At 43.8% G+C, this 24,683-nt stretch overlaps 1 protein-coding gene across 1 annotated transcript in view; it reads left to right on the forward strand.

Moving 5' to 3' along the window:
• The window catches only part of LOC138762428 (apoptosis-inducing factor 3), a gene marked incomplete at its 5' end in the record, with an annotated part of 123,597 nt that overhangs the window by 50,940 nt on the left and 47,974 nt on the right, over positions 1-24,683 (forward strand). Inside the window, 3 exons of the mRNA XM_069936184.1 lie at positions 4,688-4,818; positions 11,944-12,059; positions 18,765-18,836. Of these exons, the coding sequence (XP_069792285.1) occupies positions 4,688-4,818; positions 11,944-12,059; positions 18,765-18,836 (319 nt within the window). The remainder of the gene's footprint in view (positions 1-4,687; positions 4,819-11,943; positions 12,060-18,764; positions 18,837-24,683) is intronic.

A 24,683-nucleotide genomic window follows, 5' to 3' on the forward strand; every position in this document is an offset into this window, starting at 1 on the left:
GAGTCGAGACGCCGGAGGGAAGATTGGGGCTCCCCGCCGGGCGATGGGGGTGCCGGCCGCCGGCCACCCTGCGCCTTCCCACCGGACCAGCGGCGGGTGCCCGGAGTACACGTGGAGAGTGAGGCTGGTCGGGCAGGTAGGGTGGAACCCCCGCCAATCTCAGGAGTGGCGTGGGCTGGATCGGGATTAGCTGCGCTCACCTGCTCCTCCACCGCTGACCGGGATCCCAGCGTGGTCCTGAGCGCGGAGACTGCCCTGGAAAGGTCCTGGGACACCGGCACGGAAAGAAAAGGGGGTCCAGGAGAAACTCAGCAGGTCAAGGGGGGTCCGGGAGAAACTCAGCAGGTCAAGGGAGGTCCGGGAGAAACTCAGCAGGTCAAGGGAGGTCCGGGAGAAACTCAGCAGGTCAAGGGGGGTCCGGGAGAAACTCAGCAGATCAAGGGGGGTCCGGCAGAAACTCAGCAGGTCAAGGGGGGTCCGGGAGAAACTCAGCAGGTCAAGGGGGGTGGGGAGGGTTTTGACTGTGAAGTCCTGGGCTCTGTCCAATACCCTTAGCAGGGCTTTACGCTCAGGGGTATTGATGTCCCCATACCAGGCCTTGATGCAGTCTTCAGCAGAATGTTAAAAATGTTGTGCCATTATAATCTGATTGTTGTGCAATTATAATCCATTGTGTTGTGTGGTGTTGAGTTATGTTGTGCCATTATAATCTGTCCACTACCCTTAGCAGGGCTTTACACTCAGGGGTATTGATGTCCCCGTACCAGGCCATGATGCAGCCTTCAGCAGAATGTTAAGAATGTTGTGCCATTTTAATCTGATTGCAGTTCTGGGAAGGTGCTTGTGCAGGATAACTGATAACAGAATCCTCAGCTGTGCTGCAAGTACTTTTCATCAGTTAAGGTGTGATATTGTTAAAACCTTGCAATTCCAATATCAATCTCTTTCAGTAAATATTGCTCCAAAACCACTTGGTCAGGAAAAGGACACAAGATCGTAACATAGGAGCTGAAGTAGGCCATTCGCCCATCGAGTCTGCTCTGCCACTCCATCATTCCCCCACTCTCCAACCTTGTCCCCAATAGCCTTCGATACCCTGACTATTCGAATCCCTGTCAATCTCTGCCTTAAATACACCCAATGACTTTTCTACCACAGCTCCCCATGGTAGAAATTCCAGAGGCATTGAGATTATTTGGGGGGGGGGGCAGGGAGATTATGGAGGGAGCAGGGAGATTAAAGAGGGGTCAAGGAGATTATTTGGGGGGCAGGGGGATTATAGAGGGGAAGGGAGATTATGGAGGGGACAGGGAGATTATGGGGAGGGCAGGGAGGTTATGGAGGGGCAGGGAGATTATGGAGAGGCAGGGAAATTATGGAAGGGCAGGGTGATTATGGAGGGGACAGGGAGATTATTTGGGGAGCACAGAGATTATGGAGGGGCAGGGAGATTATGGAGTGGCAGGGAGGTTATGGAGGGGCAGGGAGATTATGTAGGTGGGACAGGGAGGTTATGGAGGGGCAGGGAGATTATGGAGAGGCAGGGAGATTATGAAAGGACAGGTATATTAAGGAAGGGCCGGGATATTATGGGGAGCAAGGAGATTATGGGGAGGGCAGGGAGATTATGGAGGGTGAGGGAGATTATGGAGGGGGAACAGGGATATTTTGGGGGAGAAGGGAAATTATGGGGAGGGGAGGGAGATTATGGGGAGGGCAAGGAGATTATGGGGAAGCAGGGAGATTATGGGGAGGGTAGGGAGATTATGAAGACAGGACAGGGAGATTATGGGGAGCGTAGGGAGATTATGGAGACAGGACAGGGAGATTATGGGGGCAGCAGGGAGATTATGGGGAGGGCAGGGAGATTATGGGGAGGGTAGGGAGATTATGGAGACAGGGCAGGGAGATTATGGGGGAGCAGGGAGATTGTGGGGAGGGCAGGGAGATTATGGGGAGGGTAAAGAGATTATGGAGACATAATCTCACCTCTTGCGGTGGGTTTGTTGCCTGCTCCTCGCCCAGAATGAGTCTGCTTCGCTTCAAGTTGTACGACATTTTTAGATTCCCAGCAAGTTACAATGTTGGAGTTTCTCCACGTATAGTTCGATGAAGCAAGTTATTGCAGTCCTTTGTGCCAATCCCGCAGACACACAACCAGACATGACACAAGCAATACATCTGCAGAGCATTAAACACATAGAAAGGTAAATAAATATTGTTCCATAATTAGTAGAGACTCATAGAACCATAGGACATTACAGCATAGAAAACAGGCCCTTCACAAGATCATCACAAGATAAAGAAACAAAAGTAGAACATTCGGCTCATAAAGTCTGCTCCGCAAATCCACCCTGAGCTAAACTGTTCTCACATCTAGTTCTAATTTCGGGCCTTTTCTCCATATCCCTTGATACCCTGACTATTAGATACCTATCAACCTCCCCCTTAAATTCCCCCCACGATTCGGCCTCCACAGCCGCATGTGGCAATGAATCCCACAAATCCACAACCCTCTGACTAAAGAAATTTCTCCTCATCTCTGTTTTAAATGGGTTCCTTCTCATTCTAAGTGTTACAGGATATGTTAGAATAGCTATGGGTAAAATATGTCTTTAAAAGCAATAGATTCTGGTGGTTTAGTGTAGGTTACACTTAACAGAGAAACACTTCACAAAAGACATTTAAAATTGAAGAGCTTTGCTGAAGTGAGACATTGTGTCACTAAGTGACTTTGCAGAGACTTTACTTTTGAAAGGATGTCAAAAGGAGATGCAAATGGAGCATAATGTTGATCACGTTCAGGCTCAGATACTGATAAGATCTTTTGAAAATTGGGTTTGGAGCCTTGGGAGGGTTCGTTTTTGGTTTTTACAACCAGAGAGAGGAAAAAAACAAACAGTTGATTTCTCTTTTGGAGGGAGAGAGAGAGGTCAGTTCTACAGCAGCAGTTGAGGCTGCAAAGCGACAAGCTGGCAGCTTGTTGAAAACCCCATTTTGATGACAGGTTGTGAGTTCTGAGTTCAGCCTATTCAAAACCCTTGTGGTCCTCACAAGAGGAAATGGCTGATGAGAGTGTTTCTCCTGAAATAAAGGAAACAAAAGGAACTCTGTGGTGACCTGGAAGAAGGGGTTATCATATGGAAAACCCATGATGGGGCAGGTTTCTTCGGCAAGACACTGAAGTGGTTGATCAGAGGGAATCAGTCCAACGAGCAACAAATCTCTCTCTGAAACCAAGAAGAACCTTCCTGAGCAGAAACCAATTACCTTTAAGCAGCAGAGCCTGGTGGAAATTATGAAGTTTGAATTCTGTGAACAGTATAAGAATTGCTTGATACCAGTGAATTTGGAGGAGTGAGAAGAGAGATTGGACCGTGAAACAGAGAACTTGTCTCAACATTTACACATTACATATACGTGTGGTTAGAATTAGAAGGGGGTTAAGTTAATAGTAATAAGTTAAAGCTTGATCCTGTTTTTATGTTTAAAGAAAATGAACAGCAACTTTTGTTTAAGTAACCATTGTCTTAGTGAATTTCTATCGCTGCTGGGTTTTGGGGTCCTCTGGGCTTGTAACATAAGACTGTGCCCTTTTGTTCTGGATTCAACCACCAAGAGAAACATCCTATTCACATCTACTCTGTCCAATCCTTTCAGTATTCAAAGTGTTTTTATGAGATCCTCTCTCATTCTGATATTCTCCAATGAGTACAGTCCAAGAGCATCCCTCATATGTTAGCCCCTGCATTCCAGGAACCATCCTGGTAAATCTTCTCTGTTCTCTCTCCAACATCATTCCATCCCCTCTAAGCCCTTCTAGACTGTGCCGAAACATTATTCTGCCTAGTTCCACTGAGCCACCCTCCATACCTCTCCCATCCATGTCCCTGTCCAAATTCTCCTTAAATGTTAAAGATGAGCCTGCATATACACATCATTTTTTAATCTTGAGTGCATTATAGAGTAGAAATTCTGCCTGGCCTGCAAGAAAAAGAATCTCAGGGATGTATGTGACATCATGAATGTACTCTGACCATAAATCTGAACGTTCTGCTCCTCCCTGAATTTGCTATCAATTCCGGAGCTGCATGGGACCCAATCTCTTGAATGGTTAGTGGGGGTAGTTCATCCAATCATTCAGCAATCTCACTGCTGTGGGAAGCTGGCAGTACTGGCTCTGATATTCTTTCCGAAAGGACTAGGTGAAAGATGTTCTCTCTTTACTCAGCGTACAATGCATGCAAAATTTTCTCCAGTATTTCAACTAAGTGATGCACATTGTCCACAATCCTGCTGTTGCCCTGTGCAAATTGTTGCATATGGTGTTTCTCAAGTAGGAATGTGAACTTCATTGATTTTTTAAAAATCTCCGTATTAAGCAGTCAATTTGTTTACATTTCTTTACTTGTTTATATATGTTCGCTGGGGTTCATTGCACTTTTGTTGCACTTCCAGGTGGTCATTCTGCCTGGCCCGCAGGAAAAAGGAATCTCAGGGTTGAATGTGAAGTCATGCATGTTCTCTGACAATAAATCGGAAATCTGGAACTGAAAGAGGAGCAGTTCCTCAGTGGTGCTGGACTGGGTGCCTTCCATTCTTCCATTTGGGGTGAGGGGGAGCAGGGCCAGTCTGAAAGATCACCAGCCTCCCCTCGACACCAGGATTTACCCTCCTTGCATTTCAGGCCAAAACCATTACAGTGCCAAGGGGCGGACCTTGAGAACGTGTACCAGCTCAGGACGCCTGAGGACGCAAACTGCATCGCCAAGCTGGCCAACGACAGGAACGCTGTTATTGTGGGGGCTTCTTTCATAGGTATGGCTCTCTGAACTTCCTTACCATTCAAGCTAATGAGGACGGAGATTCCTAGAGTGCACAGAAAGCACTGAAGTTCTTGGATAAATTTTCTGATCCCTGAGTAACTTCTTCAAACCCAATAGAGTAAACTCCCCCCCCACCCCCACCTCCACCGCCCCCCACCCCAGTATCCGGCACACATGGGGATTGGTAGATGCTGGATAAGTGAATTTGCCACTTGCTTGAGATTGCGCATTGTGTGGATTGGCAAGTGGACAACTAGTGGGTGTCAATTTTAAACCATCGTATATTTTGACTACCAGTATTTATTTTCCATTATTTGTTTCTTGCCAGTTGCTTGAATTTGGGATAATGGGGATTTTACTGTACAGGCAGTCCCCAGGTTATGAGCATCCGATTTACGGACAGACTGCAGGTGACTTCAGTGGTTCGTCGGCTCAAGGAAGGAGAACGGCGTCCACCATTTTAAGTCAGATCGTAACCATATAACAATGACAGCACGGAAACAGGCCATCTCGGCCCTTCTAGTCTGCATCGAACCGTCCTCTCCTCTAGTCCCACCTATCTGCTCCCTCCCATAATCCTCCATTCCCCTCCCATCTATATAACTATCCAATTTTTCCTTAAATGACAAAATGGACCCTACCACCACTACTTCTCCCGGAAGCTGATTCCTCACAGCCACCTCTCTCTGAGTAAAGAAGTTCCCCCTTATGTTACTTCTAAACTTTTGCCCTTAACTCTTAACCCATGACCTCTTGTTTCAATCTCCCCTACCATCAAGGGAAAAAGCCAATCCACATCAACGCTATCTATCCCCCTCATAATCTTAAATACCTCTATCAAATTCCTCCTCAACCTTCTACGCTCCAAGACCTAATCTGCTCAATCTTCCTTTGTAATCTAGATTCTGAAACCCAGGTAACATTTTCGTAAATCTTCTCTGCCCTCTCTCTACCTTTTTGATATCCTTCCTATAATTCAGTGACCAGAACTGGACACAGTACTCCAAATTTGGCCTCACTAATGAACAATCTCAACATCAGTTCCCAACTCCTGTATTCGATGCTTTGATTTATAAAGGCCAGCAGACCAAAAGCCTATCCACATGAGATTCTACCTTCAGGGAATGATGCACCGTTATACCTCGATCTTTCTGCTCCACTGCATTCCTCAGTGTCCTCCCATTTACTACGTATGCCCTGTTTTGATTATTCCTTCCAAAATGAAGCACCTCACATTTCTCATCTTTCAGCCCACTCTTCTAAGCAGTCCAAATCCTTCTGCAATCTTTGAAAAGCTTCTTCATTATCCACAGTTCCACCTATTTTAGTATCATCTGCATATTTACTAATCCAATTTACCACCCCATCATCCAGATCATTAATGTATATGACAAACAGCAAGGGACCCAATATAGATCCCTGAGGCACACTGCTTGTAACGGGCCTCCAGCCTGACAAACAGTTATCCACTATGACTCTCTGGCATCTCCCTTCCAGCCACTGTTTAATCCATTTGACTATCTCAAAGTTAATACCTAACGACTGAACCTTACTAACTAACCTTCCATGCGGAACCTTATCGAAGGCCTACTGAAGTCCATATAGACAACATCCACTGCTCTACCCTCATCAACATTCCTAGTTTCCTCTTCAAAAATTCAACAAGATTAGTCAAACGTGACCTTCCGCGCACAAATCCATGTTGAGTATTTACCCTCGTAGCCCTGCCTCCAAAGTGTAAATCCAATGCAAGAAAAGCTCTCTACAAACCTCACTTGATACCAACATCAAGAAATTTGACTGACTGGTGCTAAATCAAAACCTGTTCTGGCCTACATACAAATTCAACTTAAAGACAGACTTAAGATCATGTTCGTAACCCAGGGACTGCCTGTACTTGCAAGATAAGTACATGGACATCTCATCTCTGACATGAGCTTATTAATAGTACAGCAAATCAAAATGTAAATCAAAACAACTGGGGATGCTGGCAGTCTGAAATATAACTCTTATTCAACAGGTGCTGCCAAATTTCCCAGGACAACCCAGCACTCTCTGGTTTTGTATCAAAGTACGTGGTTGATTGGAGATCAAAGGCACCAGGGCATAGACAGAGTGGCATTCATCACAACAGCTCAGGAAGAATACAATTTAACATACCTTCCTTGTTCCCCTTTCCACAAGCACTCAGTCCCAACATCATCTATTTAAACTCCTTCCTTTTTGCACCTCCAACATTCCGGCCTGAAGAATTAGGGCTAACCTTAACCCTGACCCTAATCGATGAAGACTCTCAGGTCAGGTCATCCAAAGATTCAGTACAGACGCATTCCCTGTCAAGCGTAAAAGTTCAATCTCATTTGTTAAAAGAACGTCCATGTTTCATGCATTGCTTCAATCCACACTAATCATAGAGAAATGTCAACAGCCCAGGTTTGAAATGAAATGAACAAATGATTTACAAAATGCTGGACAAGGAAGATTTTGCTTCCTGAAGTAAAATTCTGGGTACATTTTATGGATGTTTGGCCTCTGATCGCGAAAATCACCTTAGAGTTTTCCTATCATGTGCTGTTTTTCTTCAGATAAAAACTATTTTTGTGATTTCCTGTCAAATTTTAAGTCTACTAGTAAATGTCCACAAAGCAAGCTGTTTTTATCAGTCCAAGCATGACTGGGTTTGCACTCAGTGCAGGTGCTATACAAATGTTGTTTTAGGCCTGGGGCATGCTTAGACAGGATAGATGCAGACAGGCTATAAAAGCAGCTCACATATACAGATGCTGTGCATTACATTGATTATAGATTGAATGCATGTTTATGCACATGTTCTTCAGGCAATAGCATAGTGTGTGCATTTATTATCTTCAGAGAGATTCAATACAGCAGAAATGTCTCGTCAATGTCCAACAGCTGTGATACATCCTGTTACATTTGTGGCGAGTATATGCTTAAGGCTCAAAGACGCAGCTTGACTGCTCTTATTAAGAAGGCCTATGAGCTCTACTTCGGTTGTAAAATTGGTGTCTAAGACAAACCCTGGGCTCCTCATATTTGTTGTGCAGCAGGTGCTGTCAACATGAGAGCTTGGCTCCGAGGTACTCAGAAGCCATTATATGCTAAATTCAAGAAATGTTAATTTGATGTTTCTTCAATCTCCTACGTGATAAGGTGAATCTGAAATTATCTTAGTGTTCAGTTTGAGGTAGTTCATCATAATCCTCCATTTTCTTTCAGGAAGCAAACCAGTGATATTAGCTTCAACTCAGAATGGTTCTTCCATAGAAATCCACCAGCCATCAGTACGGTGGGAAATTCTATTGCCATTCTACTGCTAAACATAGGTAGTAACATTTTGTTGGCTGTCCTGTATGCTTGCTGGAACCCCAGTATTATCCTTCTGTGAATCATACACTCGGATGCCCAGAGTCCTCTGTCTTTCAGAATGCCGCACTCTCCCTCCTCATTTGCATCATGCCTCTTATTGTTCCTGTTAAAATGGAAGGAGTCACGTTCTCCCACATAATGCTCTAGCTGCCGGGTGTTTGCCTACTTGCCTCCCTTTCCATCCTCCATGTGCTCTCTTCACCTGTCTTCGTCTCATCCTCAAATTTAGCCTGGTGTCTGTGCATTTCATCCAAATTAGAATATACAACATTACAGCATAGTACAGGCCCTTTGGGCCTCGAGGTCATGGTGACCTATATATTCTGACTAAAAAAATCAAAGCCCTTCCTACCCTGTAACCCTCTATTTTTCTTCCATCCATGTGTCTCTTAAATGCCCCTAATGTTTCAGCCTCCACCACCACCTCTGGCCAGGCATTCCAGGCACCCACAACTCTCTGTGTAAAAAAAACCTTACCCCTGATGTCTTCCCTAAACCAGTGGTTCTCAACCTTTCTCTTCCCACCCACATTCCACTGTAAGTAATTCCTCTGCCATCGGGGCTCTGACTAGTAAGGGATTACTTCAGGTGGGATGTGGGTGGGAAGGGAAGGTTGAGAATCACTGCTCTAGATCCAATTGTTACTGAAATATTTTGCTTGAGAAAAATTGTCATTGGCCCATTTCCTTTGGAGTTATGAAACCACGCACATAACGAGTCAATCAGGGACGATTAAAACAGTGATTTTCTAACTTTTTCTTTCCACCCACATCCCACCTGAAGCAATCCCTTACAAATCACAGAGCACCGATGGCAGAAGGATTACTTAAAGTGGGATGTGAGTGGGAAGAAAATGGTTGGGAACCATTGCCCTAAGCTTTCCTTCCTTCATTTTGTACAGATGTCCTCTGGGCGCTGTGAATTGAATTTATAAATTATAAGACACAATCCCTGGGGCACCCCACTCGATGTCTCATGCCGGCTCAGAAAAGACCCATATTCATGCTAACTGGAGACGCATAGGAGAGTGAAGATACTGGAATCCTTGGCTGAGCACAATGGGCTGGAGGAACTGAGCAGGTCAAGCAGCAACATTGAAGAAGAATGGATGACGTTCCATCAAGACCTCCTGGTTGGCCTGCTGAGTGCCTGCAGATTGAGTTTTGTGTTGTTGCTCACCTGCCTGACTCCTCTTGGCCAGACAATCTTCATTCCAATGTTCCACTCTTATGTTTCCAGCTTTTAACTCTGCTCAATAACATTTCATACAGGAATTTATCGAGTGGTTTCCCAAAGCCTTGGTGCAGGACACACTCTGGTTCCCTTTTTATGCACAGCACGTGACTACTTCGTGACCACGTGGCTAATGCATGTTGATCAAATATGATTTCCGTTTGACAGAACCTTTCGCTGAGTGGACGGTCTCCACTTGCCTGGATGAACGTAGCACTATAGTAACTGCTGCTCGCTCACAGCTCCAGGTTTCCAGGTTCATTCGCAACCTTGAGCACTAGCTGTGAAGAGTTTGCACACTCTGTCTGAGACCACCAGTCCTTCCTCTAGACAACACTCGGTGTAAATTATCCCTTTATGTTAGGCTACTGGCTTCTCCGAGGATCTGTCCTGGAGCCTCCATCACGAAGAAGGAAAGCCTGGTCAGGGGGGATCATGGCCCAGTCCTCATTGAGGGCTCCATAGTGGAGAGGATCAAGAACTTCAAATTCCTGGGAGTCAATATCTCCAAAGATCTGTCCTGTTGATGCAATCACAAAGAAGGCTCGCCAGCGGCTACACTTTGTGAGATGTCTGAGGGGATTCGGTACGTCACCAAAGACTCTTGAAAACTTCTACAGGTGGACAATGGAGAGCATTCTGCCTGGTTGCATCACTGCCTGGTATGGAGGCGTGAAATCTCAGGACAAGAATAAACTCCAGAGGGTTGCTAATTCAGCCTGTGACATCATAAGCAACAGACTCCACTCCATCGAGGGTATCTACATGAGTCTTAAAAAAGCAGCCTCTATCCTCAAAAACCCCCACCATCAGGCCATGCCCTCTTCACTCTGCTACCATCAGGAAAAAGGTACAGGAGCCAAAAGACGAGCACTAAGCAACACAAGGACAGGTTCTTTCCCACTGCCATAAGATTCCTGAACCATCAATGAACTAAAGACTCTGCCTGACTTTTCATGCTCTATTATTATTTTTTTTCTTTATTTTTTATAGTAATGTTATCCGATGGTTTTAATATGAACGTTTACTCTGTGAAGCTGCTACAAAACAGCAAATTCGTGACTTGTTCATGACAATAAACCCTGATTCTGAAAAGAATCAAAGAGGCCATGGGTAGACATGAAACTTGCAGGGGTTAAGGAAGCAAGGAGAGGTGGGTTGTTCCCCTGGGATCCAGCAAGGACCCAATGGTCTCCTGTGTTGTGATGAGAACATGGTTCCACCAGTTGAAACCTTCTCTCCCTGCTGCACTGTGCGGTGCAGTTGCCCATGTGTATTATCGGCAAGACGTGCTGAAATGACTTTAACACCTCGCTAATGGATCGAGGAGGTAGCTTACCACCGTAAATTTCCTAAGAAGAATGACAGTTCATGTAGCGGTCAGCGCAAGGCTACTACTGCGCCAGTGACCCAGGGTTCGAATCCCGCTCCGTCTGACAGGAGTTTGTACATTCTCACTGCATCTGCGTGGGTTTTCCCTGGGGGGGGGGGGGCTCCCCTTTCCTCCTTCTCTCCAAAATATGCAGGGTTTGTAGATTAATTGGTGTTTGTTAGGTGGTACAGGCTCGTGGTCCAGATGGGCCTGTATGTCTGAATTTAAATCAAAAAATTAAATGCTGGGGACACCCATTTCCCATTATTATTTTTATTTAAACTCACATTAGAATGGAAAATTTTTGCTGGAGGACAAGGACAATTGTAAAGAATTATGGGAAGGTGGCTTCTGCTGTGGGGTTTGGGCCAACAAAGAGTTCATTCTTTAGTAGCTTAAGCAGTCCATAGCTGCAGAGTGTGGCACGAGTAGAATGGATGGGAGTATGAAGCAAGGGATGGGGCCTATCAGAGAGTTTCTGGGTTGTAAGTCACTGAAGCTGGGAAGGACTGAAGTAGCAAAAACATTAGATTGCCAAAGAGTAAAACATTTTAAACTGCATGTAGGCACCCACCTGGCTTTCAGCATCTAAATCACAAATAAAGATTGAGCAGATTAGGTCTTTATTCCTTGAAGCGAAGAAGGTTGATGTAGATCGCCTTTTTCCCTTGAGGGTAGGAGAGATTGAAACAATAGGTTATGAGTTAGAGTTAAGGGGCAAAAGTTTAGAGAGAGGTGGCTGCGTGGAATGAGTTTCCGGGAGAAGTAGTGGCGGCAGGGTTGATCTTGTCATTTAAGGAAAAATTGGACAGGTATATGGATGGGAGGGGAATGGAGGATTATGGGCAGGGTGCAGATAGGTGGGGCTAGAGGAGAGGATTTGGTTTGGTGTGGACTAGAAGGATTGTTTCTGTGCTGTAATTGTTATATGGCTATATGGTTATAAGCAAGAGTGCTGTGTACTTTGAGTGAGGTTCTGTGCAGGGAATGAGTTACATTGTTTACTCTTTCACACCCCTCTCTCCCACTAGCATAAGACAATGCAGAAGTGATTGTTCGCTCTTTGATTCTACTGTTTGTTTTATTGCAGCAAGGGTCGATGATGGAATGATTTGTTTTCTGCAGGCATGGAAGTAGCCGCCTACCTCACAGATAAGGCCCACTCAGTGTCTGTCATTGGCATGGAGAACATTCCTTTCAAAAAGGTGCTGGGAGAGAAGGTCGGACAAGCCATAATGAAAGTAAGTGAGAGAAGCCAAAGGAGAAGTAAGGGGCTGACATGTCTGTGCCATGTGAGCTGGTAGGATTTGCTTCTTGGAGAGAAACTTTAAATCAGTGGTTCTCAAACCTTTTCTTCCCACCGACACCCCACTTTAAGTATTCTCTATGCCATCGGGGCTCTGTGATTAGTAAGGGATTGCTTGAGGTGGGATGTGGGTGGGAGAAAAAAGTTGAAAACCGCTGTTTTAATTGTACTTCATTGACTCATTATGTGCACAGTTTCAGAACTCCAAAGGAAATGGGCCAAAGACAATTTTTCTCAAGCAAAATGTTCCAATAACAATTGGGTCTAGAGCAGTGATTCTCAACTTTCCCTTCCAACCCACATCCCACCTTAAGCAATCCCTTACTAATCACAGAGCACCGATGGCACAGGGATTACTTAAAGTGGGATGCGAGTGGGAAGAAAAAGGTTGAGAATCACTGCTTTAAATGATCTGGGTCTGATCAAGTCAATTCTAAGTCAAATTTATTGTCATCTGATTGTACAAGTACATCCTAACGAAACAGCGTTTTCCGGTCCTTGTTGCAAAACAGGCAGGTGCACATAATACATGTATAGACAACCTATACAGATGCAGGACAAGTATTTTATCTATAAAAATAAATAAATGGTGCTTTGTACAAATTAGAATCTCAGATGGTCAGAATGAGCAGTTCCTTTGGTTATTCTCACTGCCCGTAGGAAGAAGCTGTTCCCCAGCCTGGTGGTGCTGGGTCTGATCCTCCTGTATCTCTTCCCCAATGGGAGCAGCTAAAAGATGCCGTGTGTGGGGTGGGAGGGGTCCTCAATGATTTTGCCCGTCCTCAAGAAGTGGGACAAAGGAAAGCAGGAGCTTTGAAAAGCATATTGATGGGCCAACCAAAAATGGCTTTAAATCTTAAATTCTTCTCCAAGACTTAATCCTTTAAATCGAATGAAGGTGACCACACATAGCCTGGACTCATTAGCAACAATATCGCCTGAACTGGCAAGTTCAAATCCACATTTTGGTGCAGAGATGGGCAGCGCTGTTAAAACGAACATACGCATTAAATCTCCAGCAGGTACATTGTGAAGGTCTGTGATTGTAGACAAAGCACAGAAGTGCTGTGAAGTGCCAGTTGATGAAGTAGACAAAGACGATGTGGTCAAACAATAATCATGGCTTTTATTAGCAGAAACTCATGGTACAATAATGAAAGACAATAGATGCATATACAGTTATATCCAAGGGGAGTGTCCTTAACAGTAGAGATAATGCACAGCCAATGTTAGTACAGCAAGGCTCGCCAGAGGTGAAACAGGCAGCTTGGCAGACATTCACCACAGGCTCCCCCTGGCAGAAGAAAGGTTAAAATCAAAAGGACAGCTGTTAGGAAAAACTGAAGCAATTGATACATGGATACCATGTTTGGCATTGAGATACTCTAACAGCCATAATATGCCAGTATCTAGCAAGCAATCGAAATATAATGAGATGTTTTATGAATATGTCAGCCTATCAGGTTGTTTATGAATTCTGGTGCTTCTTCTCAAAACAGGTGGCTCCTTTGCAATCTTGGGAACTGGTACAGTTCCTGGGTCTGTAGTGTGGGAAGGACTGGCTTCTGGACCTGCTCCAGAATTGCTAGCGTGAGGCAGTGGAGCCTCAGCATGGGCATCTGAAAGCTTTCTAGGTGTCACAGGCTGGGGAGGGTGAACCCAATATCTCAGGCTCACTCTGAGTAGGGGTGTGAGGAAAGGACAAACCAGGCAAGGCCAGATCTCTTAGGGGTACAGTGTCAGTACTCCCGTCTGGGAATTTAACATGAGCGGAGTTGGGGTTGGTACGCAGTAGCTGAACTGGTTGGACTAGGGGGTCTGTTTTATGCGCCCGAGCATGGCTCTTCAGCAGCACGGTTCCAGGCTCAGATAAACAAACTGGCCAGTCCATCACAGTTCTTGATTTCCTAGGAAAGGCAAACATACGTTCACGAGGTGTTTGATTTGTTGCAGTACACAACAATGACCGAATAGAATGTAGTGTCTCAGGTAGCACCTCCTGCCACCGGGTAACAGGGTAACCATGTGTTTTTAAAGCAAGATTAACAGTCTTCCAGACTGTAGCATTAGCCCTTTCGACCTGCCCATTGCCCTGCGGGTTGTAGCTTGTGGTATGGCTGGTGGCAATCCCCTTCTGTAGCAGGGCTCGCCGCAGTTCAGCGCTCGTGAATACTGAGCCCCTATCAGTATGAATGTAATTGGGAAAACAAAAAATGCTGAAAATTCTGTCAAGTCAGGGCAGGGTATCGTAAAGGTAAACCTGGAATATTCGTCAATTACGGTAAAGAAATATACATTTTTGTTGTTGGAAGGTAACGGTCCTTTAAAATCTAAGCTAATCCTCTCAAAAGGTCGGGTTGCCTTGATGAGAGTGGCCTCCGGAGCTTTGAAGTATTGCGGTTTGCATTCTGCGGAAACGGGACAGCTTTTAGTCAGTTTCCTGACTTCTTCCAGAGAGTAAGGAAGGTTGTTAGCCCTTATGTAGTGGAAGAACCTCGTGACTCCTGGGTGGCACAGTCTGCTATGGATCTCTTTTAGGCCCTCCAGCTGAGCACCAGCAGTAGATTGTGACAATGTGTCAGAGAGATCATTTAACTTGCCCAGTCTGTACTGGATCTCATAATTATAAGTTGAGAGTTCTATTCGCCAGCGTGTCATCTTATCATTCTTGATTTTACTTTTGTGTTTAGTACTGAACATGTAGGCTACAGATTTCCGATCAGTGACAAGAGTAAATTTTCTGCCGGCTAAAAAGTGTCTCCAGTAGCGAACAGCTTCAATAATAGCCTGGGCTTCTTTTTCAATGGCAGGATGTTGAAGTTCAGGTCCACGTAACGTGCAGGAGAACATTGCCACAGGTCTGCCCCTTTTGATTAAGGGTTCCTGCCAAGGAACAATCTGAGGCATCAGTTTCCACTTGGAATGGGACATCCTCGTCAATGGACGAGAGTGCAGCTTTGGCAATATCAGCTTTTTTTCTAATTCTCTTGAAAGCCTTCAAGGCCATTGGAGAGAGAGGAAAAGATTTAGTGTCAAACAGAGGGCGTGCCTTCGTGGCGTAGTCCCAAACCTATTAAGGGCTTTTGCTGAGTCTGGGGGTGGTAATTTCTTAAAGGGGGCCATTCTTTCCGAGTCGGGGCGGATTTCGCCCTTGCGGACAATGTTGCCCAGAATGGGTAGCTCTGTTGCGTTGAACACACATTTGCCCTCGTTAAATGTAAGGTTGAGTTCTTTAGCTGTTGCTAAAAATTTATTTAAGTTGTTGTCGTGCTCAGCCTGTGTTTTCCCACAGATAGTGATATTATCCAGATAGGGAAACGTACCCTGTAACTCATATGTCCTAACAATCTTATCTATTTCCCTCTGAAACACAGACACACCATTAGTGATCCCAAAAGGTAGCCTTTTAAACTGGTATAACCCCCCATCAGCCTCAAAAGCCGTATAGGGCCGTTCCCTTTTCTTAATGGGGATTTGGTGATAAGCTGCTTTGAGGTCGATAGTGGAGTACACTTTGTATTGCGCTATCTGATTAATCATTTCATTGATGCGTGGCAAGGGGTAGGCATCCAGGTTAGTGTAACAGCTGATTGTTTGGCTGTAGTCAATAGCCAGTCGTCTGTGATTTTTCACGACTACCACTTGGGCCCGCCATGGACTCTTACCAGGTTCAATTACTCCCTCTTTAAGCAGTCTCTGGGTCTCCGCTTTGATAAACTTACGATCTTCTTTGCTGTAAGAATGGCTTTTAGTGGCAATCGGCTGACACTCAGGGAATAAATCACTGAAAAGGGAAGGAGCTTTGATCTTTAATGCGGACAGACCGCAATAACTAGCGCGGGGGATTTAACACTACACTGTTCATCTGAGATTGAATATCTAACCCCAGTAACACAGGGGCGCAGAGCTACAGCATAATAAAGAGCCACACATCAGCTAGACAATGTCCTTGCAAATTTAAAGTAACTTTACACTTGTCCCGTATAGATTTTGTAAGTTCACTACAAGCCATCGCTATCTTTCGGTTCGCTGGATATCTCTGCAAATTTAAGGCTCTGGCAACCTTCTTGTGGATGTATTTGTCAGTACTCCCTGAGTCTATTAGACAATCAGGAGTCTCACCATTCACCTCCCCCTTCATAGTCGACCATTCCAGTCCGTAACATCCCCCAAGCTTTACAGTCAATTGAGCTATCACAGGGGATCTCACCTTGCCGTCACTTGAAGTCGATTCAGCCTGCTTGTCTGAAGATTCCCCCTTTTCACAATTGTCTTCCATTCCTGCAGCTCCAGGATGCATTTTCTTGGTGCTTCTCTTCTTCTTCTTCTTCTTATCAGTGGGAGTACTTTTCGTCTTACACGCTTTAGTGAAGTGGCTGAGTTTCCCACAATAGCTGCAGGTAGAAATCAAGCCGGGCACTTCTGTCTGGGGTGCCAGCTCTTATCGCAGAAGTAGCATTTTTCAGGAGTTCGCCTTTTTCTTTCCTTCAGGGTTCCAGCACTCCTGGCTGTTTCCTTTTCGGTTTCTAGCATTTCACTGGACCACATGGCACTTCTCAGTGTTTTGGCTAGAGTGACTGCCCGGTTGTAGGTTAAGGGCTCCATCTCCAGTAGCCTCTGTCGTATGTAACTGGAGTCAATCCCGTTGACAAAAGCATTCAGCTTCAAAGCATTGCAGTGTTGTTGCACATTGACTGCCCTGACATCACATTCATTTGCCAATGAGTCGAGGGCAGTGCATAAGGCAGCATCACTTTCCTTGGGTTTCTGGCATCTAGTCAGCAACTGGTGTCGAGCAAGCACCACATTCCGTGGCAGTCAGTCGTTCCTGGGCTATAGCCAGAGTGGTAGCTCCTTGCGTTACAGCGAAAGGTACCTCTCCCAGCAGAAAGTTCAGGTGGCCCCACTGTATTGCTTCATCGACCACGTTGTTTCGAGCCATGTAGTAATCGAAACAAGCAATCCAGTGCTGAAAATTTCTCTGGCCCTTGGGGCAGACTGGTCGATTATCAGCCGCACTGGTTTGAGTGCTCCATCCATTTCTGCTAATAAAATTGAAGAGCCAGTTGATGAAGTAGACAAAGACAATGTGGTCAAACAATAAGCATGGCTTTTATTCACTGAAATTCATGGTACAATAATGAAAGACAATAGGTGCATACACAGTTATACCCAAGGGGAGTGTCCTTAACAGTAGAGATAATGCACAGCCAATGTTAGTACAGCAAAGCTCGCCAGAATGGAGACAGGCAGCTTGGCAGACATTTACCAGAAGCTGGAGGAGGTCATCACAGCATCCATAGGAAGTGAAAATGCAGTGATGTTCTTGCCCCTAGCCCTTCCTCAAGCTGTGGGGAAAGCAGACAGCGTCTGAATAAAAGAAATGGCAGAGGTTTGTCTATTGGTCTGTACTCCCTCCCCTGCCACTTTTGTCTTCTTTCTCCATACCTTGATGAAGGGCTCAGGCCTGTAATGTTGGTTCTATATCTTTACCTCCTGTGGACGCTGCAAGACCTGCTGAGTTCCTCTGGCATCCTCCTGTGTTTTACATTATTTTAAGTGAATATTCTTTATCAGACTGTTCCCGCTCACCTTTCAAGATTCAAGATTCTTTTATTGTCATATATAATATTTACACAAAATTGCATTTAATCTGCCATAAGGCAGAAAAGATTTGCCAATGGCTGAAATTGCCCAGTGCCCCTTACAGTCAGATTCAGAGTTCCGATTTACTGTCAGAGCACCTACATGACATCACATACAACCCCGAGATTCTTTCTGTGCGGGCACAGCAGTAGTGCAAAAAATCTGTATACATGCAAACAAATAAAGAACTGTAAACAGAAAACAAATGTTAAAATTACTGTGCAATACAGAGCAAATACAAAAAGTCAATGAAGTGCACATCAGAGCCCTTGAATGAGTCCCTGATTGAGTTTGTCGTTGAGGAGTTTGATGGTGGAGGAGTAGCAGCTGGTCCTGTACCTGGTGGTCGAGTCTTGTGGCACCGATACCTCTTTCCCAATGGTAGCAGCGAGAACAGAGCGCTTCTGGGTGGTGTGGATCCTTGACGATTGCAACTGCTCTCCGACGGTAGCATTCCTTGTAGATGTCCATAATAATGGGGAGGGTTTTGTCTGTGATGTTGGGCTGTGTCCACTACCTTATGAAGGGCTTTTCACTCAGGGGTATTGGTGTCCCCATACCAGACTATGTTGCAGCTGGTCAGCACACTTTCCACCACACCTCTGTAGAAATTTGCAGAGTTTCTGATGTCGTACCAAACCTCCGCAAACTCCTGAATAAGTAGAGGTTCTGACATGCTTTCTTCACGATGTTGGGTCCAGGAAATATCCTCCAAGATAGGGACTCCCAGAACTTTAATGTGCTCATCCTCTCCACTTCTAATTCCCCCAGTGATCACTGGATTGAATACCTCTGGCTTTCCCTTCTTGAAGTCAACAATCAGCTCCTTGGTTTTGATGACATTGAGTGCGAGGTTGTTTTTGGTTCACCATTGAAAAGAGAAGAGAAGCAAAAGAGAGTCCCTTCACAGTCGAATTGGGCCCCTAAATTACCCATTATAGATTATAAACACTTTTATTAGGGGAGGATTGATCATTTTCTTCTCTCTCTTCAGATGTTTGAGACCAATCGGGTGAAATTCTATCTGCAGAATGAGGTCTCAGAACTACGAGGTCAGGATGGAAAGGTAAAAAATTAACTTGTAAGCAAGCTATTTGCTTATTTTCTTCTTCATGCCTGCTCAGATGTAATTATTACTTCTGTATTTGAAGTGTTGTATATTGCAATCGTGGGGTCAGGTAAAGGTTTGGTCCTTGAGTGGATGAGAAACATATTAGAGCATCAAGACTGATGGTTATGGGACTGAATTCCTAGTCTTGGCTGGGCAGTGCTCAGGCATGGTAATAATGGAGTGCTAATGATAATCCTGACCACTAGAGGAAGTCGGAGATGAGTTGCTGAGGCTAGGGATAGATTCAAGATGGATGCCTCCATGAGTTCTAAAGCTAATAAATTATAGTTATTATAAAAGAACCCAAGTTTCTTTATTGCAATAAAAGAAACATCACAAGATTCCAGGAGTGGAAGAAAAACCAGGAGTGTAAAGAGTGAGAATCAGTCGATAGGAGCAGAAAACATGGAGAACACAAAGAATCCTGATTCTATAAATTGGACTGAAATGTCGACCAATTGAGGTTGTTCAATCAAAGATTTATTTTGTACCTGCAAGCTATTGGACTCAATAGCAAACCTGATGTATGGAAGATTACACTATTACTTACCGTGGCAGGACCTCAAGTACTAGACGTTTTCAATGCATTTATTTTTGCTGAAGCAGCTGACCAGGGTAAGTTCAACAAGTTTGATGAACATTGTTCGCCAAAGAAAAATGAAAATGAGAGGTATGCAGGGAGAGAGCTTTGGTACTCGTTTAATGGACTTGAAATTAAAAGCAAGAACACACAATTTTGGATCGCTGCCAGATTCAATGATCAAATTGTGTTCGAGATTATTGATAAGACAGAGGTTGCTGCGAGAGACAGAGCTTACCTTAGCTGAGGCTGTGAAGATATGTCATGCCAGTGAATCTTTTTCTTTGATAAGGAAGGAAAAAACAGCCTGGATTAAAATAGAAATTGATAAAATAGAAGATTTTATATACAAATGGGAAGTGAATATATTATCTGGGGAGAGGGAGGTGCAAAGATTAAAACCTTGTGTTTTGATTCTTAGTTAATGTTGTGCCTGTCTCTTTAAGAGAACTATAGTTTGTAATGTTACCATAGTGACTATGATGTAACGGCTAACACCCTTGTCTTTCATTCTACTAGATCAGTGGTTCCCAACCTTTTACTTTCCACTCACATACCACTTTAAATATTCCCTATTTCATAAATGTTCTGTGATTAGTAAGGGATTGATTAAGGTGGTATGTGAGTAGGAAGGGAAGGTTGAGAATCACTGCTCTAGACCCAATTGTTACTGAAATATTTTCCTGGAGAAAAATTGTCATTGGCCCATTTCCTTTGGAGTTATGAAACCGTACACATAACAAATCAATTTGGAATGATTAAAACAGTAGTTTTCAAACTTTTCTTTTCACCCAAATACCACCTTAAGCAATCCCTTATTAATCACAGAAAACTTATGGCATAGGGAATACTTAAAGTGGTATGTGTGTGGAAAGTAAAAGGTTGGGAACCAATGTACTAGATATGAAGGAAGCGTGAGCATTAGAAATTTTTCTTTGAATTTTTGTCTCTTTACATACTCTGTATATCTCTTTAAAGATTGTGTAACTCTTTAAAAGCTTTAAGCTGGTATCTCAATTACACATTAAATACTTTGTTATTCATTGTTATGAAAGTCTTGTTGCAAATGCAAAATGTTTATCTATTTTATCAACAAATTAAAACTACATAAAGTAATAGCCGCTGGTTTGATTTGTAATTATAATAGACATAATGGCTAATATAGGAAGCACTTCTGCTGAAACATTTGATTAACATTTGGAATAAAGAAAGTGATGAAATTGAAACGAGGAGCACTGTCCGACCTAAGATGCCTTTGATGCAAAACCAGCTTATTCCATTTTCAATGGATAATCAATTTTCAAATATTTAGTTTTGGAAAGGAATTAGATATGTAGAAGATTGTTATATAGGAAGAAATTTAATGACATTTGATCAACTAAAAAATAAATATAGGATACAAAATAATTCCCTTATTTGTTATTATCAACTATGGACTTATTTAAGAGATAAACTGAGTCCAACAATGTTATTATTGAAATGTGGTGATGTAGAAAGGTTAATGCATAGTAGATATATTAAGAAATTTATTTTGGCTATGTATACTATATTGCAGAAGAGAACTATTAAATAGGATATTCATAGGTCCAGACAACATTGGGAGACAGATTTAAATGTTAATATTGAGTTGTGTCAGAGTTGTAACTACTCTTTGCAGACGATGCCGCTTTAGTTGCCCATTCAGAGCCAGCTCTTCAGCGCTTGACGTCCTGTTTTGCGGAAATTGCCAAAATGTTTGGCCTGGAAGTCAGCCTGAAGAAAACTGAAGTCCTCCATCAGCCAGCTCCCCACCATGACTACCAGCCCCCCTACATCTCCATCGGGCACACAAAACTCAAAACGGTCAACCAGTTTACCTATCTCGGCTGCACCATTTCATCAGATGCAACGATCGACAACAAGATAGACAACAGACTCGCCAAGGCAAATAGCGCCTTTGGAAGACTACATAAAGGAGTCTGGAAAAACAACCAACTGAAAAACCTCACAAAGATAAGCGTATACAGAGCCGTTGTCATACCCATACTCCTGTTCGGCTCCGAATCATGGGTCCTCTACCGGCATCACCTACGGCTCCTAGAACGCTTCCACCAGTGTTGTCTCCGCTCCATCCTCAACATTCATTGGAGCGACTTCATCCCTAACATCGAAGTACTCGAGATGGCAGAGGCCGACAGCATCAAGTCCACGCTGCTGAAGATCCAGCTGCGCTGGGTGGGTCACGTCTCCAGAATGGAGGACCATCGCCTTCCCAAGATCGTGTTATATGGCGAGCTCTCCACTGGCCACCGTGACAGAGGTGCACCAAAGAAGAGGTACAAGGACTGCCTAAAGAAATCTCTTGGTGCCTGCCACATTGACCACCGCCAGTGGGCTGATATCGCCTCAAACCGTGCATCTTGGCGCCTCACAGTTCGGCGGGCAGCAACCTCCTTTGAAGAAGACCGCAGAGCCCACCTCACTGACAAAAGACAAAGGAGGAAAAACCCAACACCCAACCCCAACCAACCAATTTTCCACTGCAACCGCTGCAACCGTGTCTGCCTGTCCTGCATCGGACTTGTCAGCCACAAACGAGCCTGCAGCTGACGTGGACATTTACCCCCTCCATAAATCTTCGTCCGCGAAGCCAAGCCAAAGAAAAGAAGGGAGATATACGATAGTTCAATGTAATTTTTACATCAACTATATCTTACTCCACAACAACTAAATAAATTGAAGTCAGATTGATCTGACCAGTGTTTTAGATGTGATTGGGAGGTAAGTACCTTTTTACACTCCACTTGGTCCTGCAAATTTGATGATTTATGTAGAATGGATTCTGGGAATTAAATTTCCACAGACCCCCAATGTTATTTTTATTAGGCAATATCGAAGGGGTAAGACCAAAACTGAAACTATCTACATATCAAAAGCAATTTTTAAAGATTGCCTTAGCAGTACCAAGAAAGTAGTGACATGGAAATCGGACACCCATCTGGGTATGGAATGGTGGAATGCAGAAATGCATAGCTGCATTCCTTTGGAGAAGATCACTTATAATTTGAAAAATAGGTATGATGTATCTTTGAAAATTTGACACCCATACTTAAGAATTGAGGGAATTAATTTATAGACGTCTTCTTCAGCTTCAGACTTCGTTAACCTCCTTGAATGTATTAAAAGTTATAAACGATTAATTCTGTGTGGTGAGGGGGAACTTGCCGAAACCAAGTTTCTATTTTAGTTTCTTACTTATCTTTATTCATTTGTTTTTGTACTTTTTAACTTCTTTTTTACTTTTTCTTTCTCTTTTTTCCTTTGGGATTAGTGTAGTGGGTAGAGGGGGTTGGGGGTGGGGTTCATATCATCACGTAATAGATTGTTATATTTTGTACATGTATGGAAAACATTTAAATAAAATTTACAAAAAAAAGGCATCTGAATGAAGGATGTCCTGGAGGTGAATGTCAGCTGAGCTGAGTGTGGTCAATGGGCTTCTACTCAGACAGGGCAGAATTATCATTCCTCAATCTCTGCGACAAGAGATGCTGAAAAGAGTGCATAAGGGGAACCTTGAGATGGAAAAATGCAAGAGGAGGGCCAGAACTGCTGGTTATTGGCCAGGGATAAATGCTGACATTGACAGGATGGTTTAAGGCTGTAAGGCCTGTTTAAAACATCATGCAAAGCAGACAAAGGAACCCATGATAATAGCTGATGAACCAACTATTACCATGGCAGAAAGTTGGGTCCGATCTGTTCCACATGGATGAAAAGAATTACTTACTGGTTATTGATTATCTATCGAACTATCCGGAGATTATGCTGCTTCCTAACATGTCTGCTGCTTGTGTGATCAAATATATGAAATTGATCTTTGTAAGAAATAGAATTCCTCAAATTGTCTACAGTGACAATGGACCATGCTACAGCTGTGGAGAATTCCAGAACTTTGCAGAGGAGTATGATTTTCGACAGGTGACTTCAAGTCCTCTGCATGCACAGTCAAATGGTAAAGCAGAGAAAGAAGTTCACTTAGTTACAGTTATTCAAGAAAGCACTAGACAGTGGCTCAAATCCGTATCTGGCTCTGTTGGGTTACAGAATTATTTGAACGTGGCATATCACCCATTGAGCTTCTGATGGGACATAGACTACGCACCACACTTCCACACTTTGCAGGCTCAAACAAGAACAGAGATGTCGAAGATGTCAAACGGAAACAAAAGCATCTGCAATGGAGACGAAAAGCAAACGATAACAAGTCAGCAAGAAGCTGAGGGCCACTGGCACAACATGACACGGGAAAACTCAGAGTTTCCAACACCTGGGACAAAAAGGCTACTGTTCTGGAAGAAGTAAATCCAAGATCCTACACCGTCAGAGCAGAGGAGGATCAAATACTGAGAAGGAATCGAAAGAGCCTGCTGAAAATGCAGGAGCAGACAAATGCAGAGGATCCAGTCTGCACAGCTACAGAGGAAACACCACTAGTAGTGGATCAGCAGAGCCAACACAAGCACCTGTTCTAATAAGATCCACACGCGTTATCAAAACTTTATCTGACAGACTGTAAAAGAAAAAGAGCTGCACACTTAAAAAGTATGTGTTGAACTTTAAATTGAAGTGAATACTGTATTAGTGTACCATGTTATTAGATCAAACATCTCAAGGAACAGAAATGTAATGATAGAGTGCTAGAGATAATCCTGACCACTAGAGGGAGTCAGAGATTAGTTACTTCAGCTAGGGATTGATTCAGATGGATCTTGAACACAAGCACCTGTTCTAATAAGATCCACACGCGTTATCAAAACATTATCTGACAGACTGTAAAAGAAAAAGAGCTGCACACTTAAAAAGTATGTGTTGAACTTTAAATTGAAGTGAATACTGTATTAATGTACCATGTTATTAGATCAAACATCTCAAGGAACAGAAATGTAATGATAGAGTGCTAGAGATAATCCTGACCACTAGAGGGAGTCGGAGATGAGTTGCTTCAGCTAGGGATTGATTCAAGATGGATGCCTCCATGAGATCGTGAGTTCTAAAGCTGATAAGTTATAGTAATAAAAGAACCCATTTCTTTATTATAATAAAAGAAACATCACAGGCATCGTAGGGAAAGTCCAACAAGAAGCAATTATGAGTTGGGTGCTTGAGGTGCTGAACGTTACTATTGTGAGAAGGTATCTTGTGGCAGTCATTACGTTAAGGGGTCGGAGATGCAGAAGATA

This window comes from Narcine bancroftii, chromosome 4 (genome assembly GCF_036971445.1).
Source record: "Narcine bancroftii isolate sNarBan1 chromosome 4, sNarBan1.hap1, whole genome shotgun sequence".
Classification (NCBI taxonomy): Eukaryota; Metazoa; Chordata; class Chondrichthyes; order Torpediniformes; family Narcinidae; genus Narcine; species Narcine bancroftii.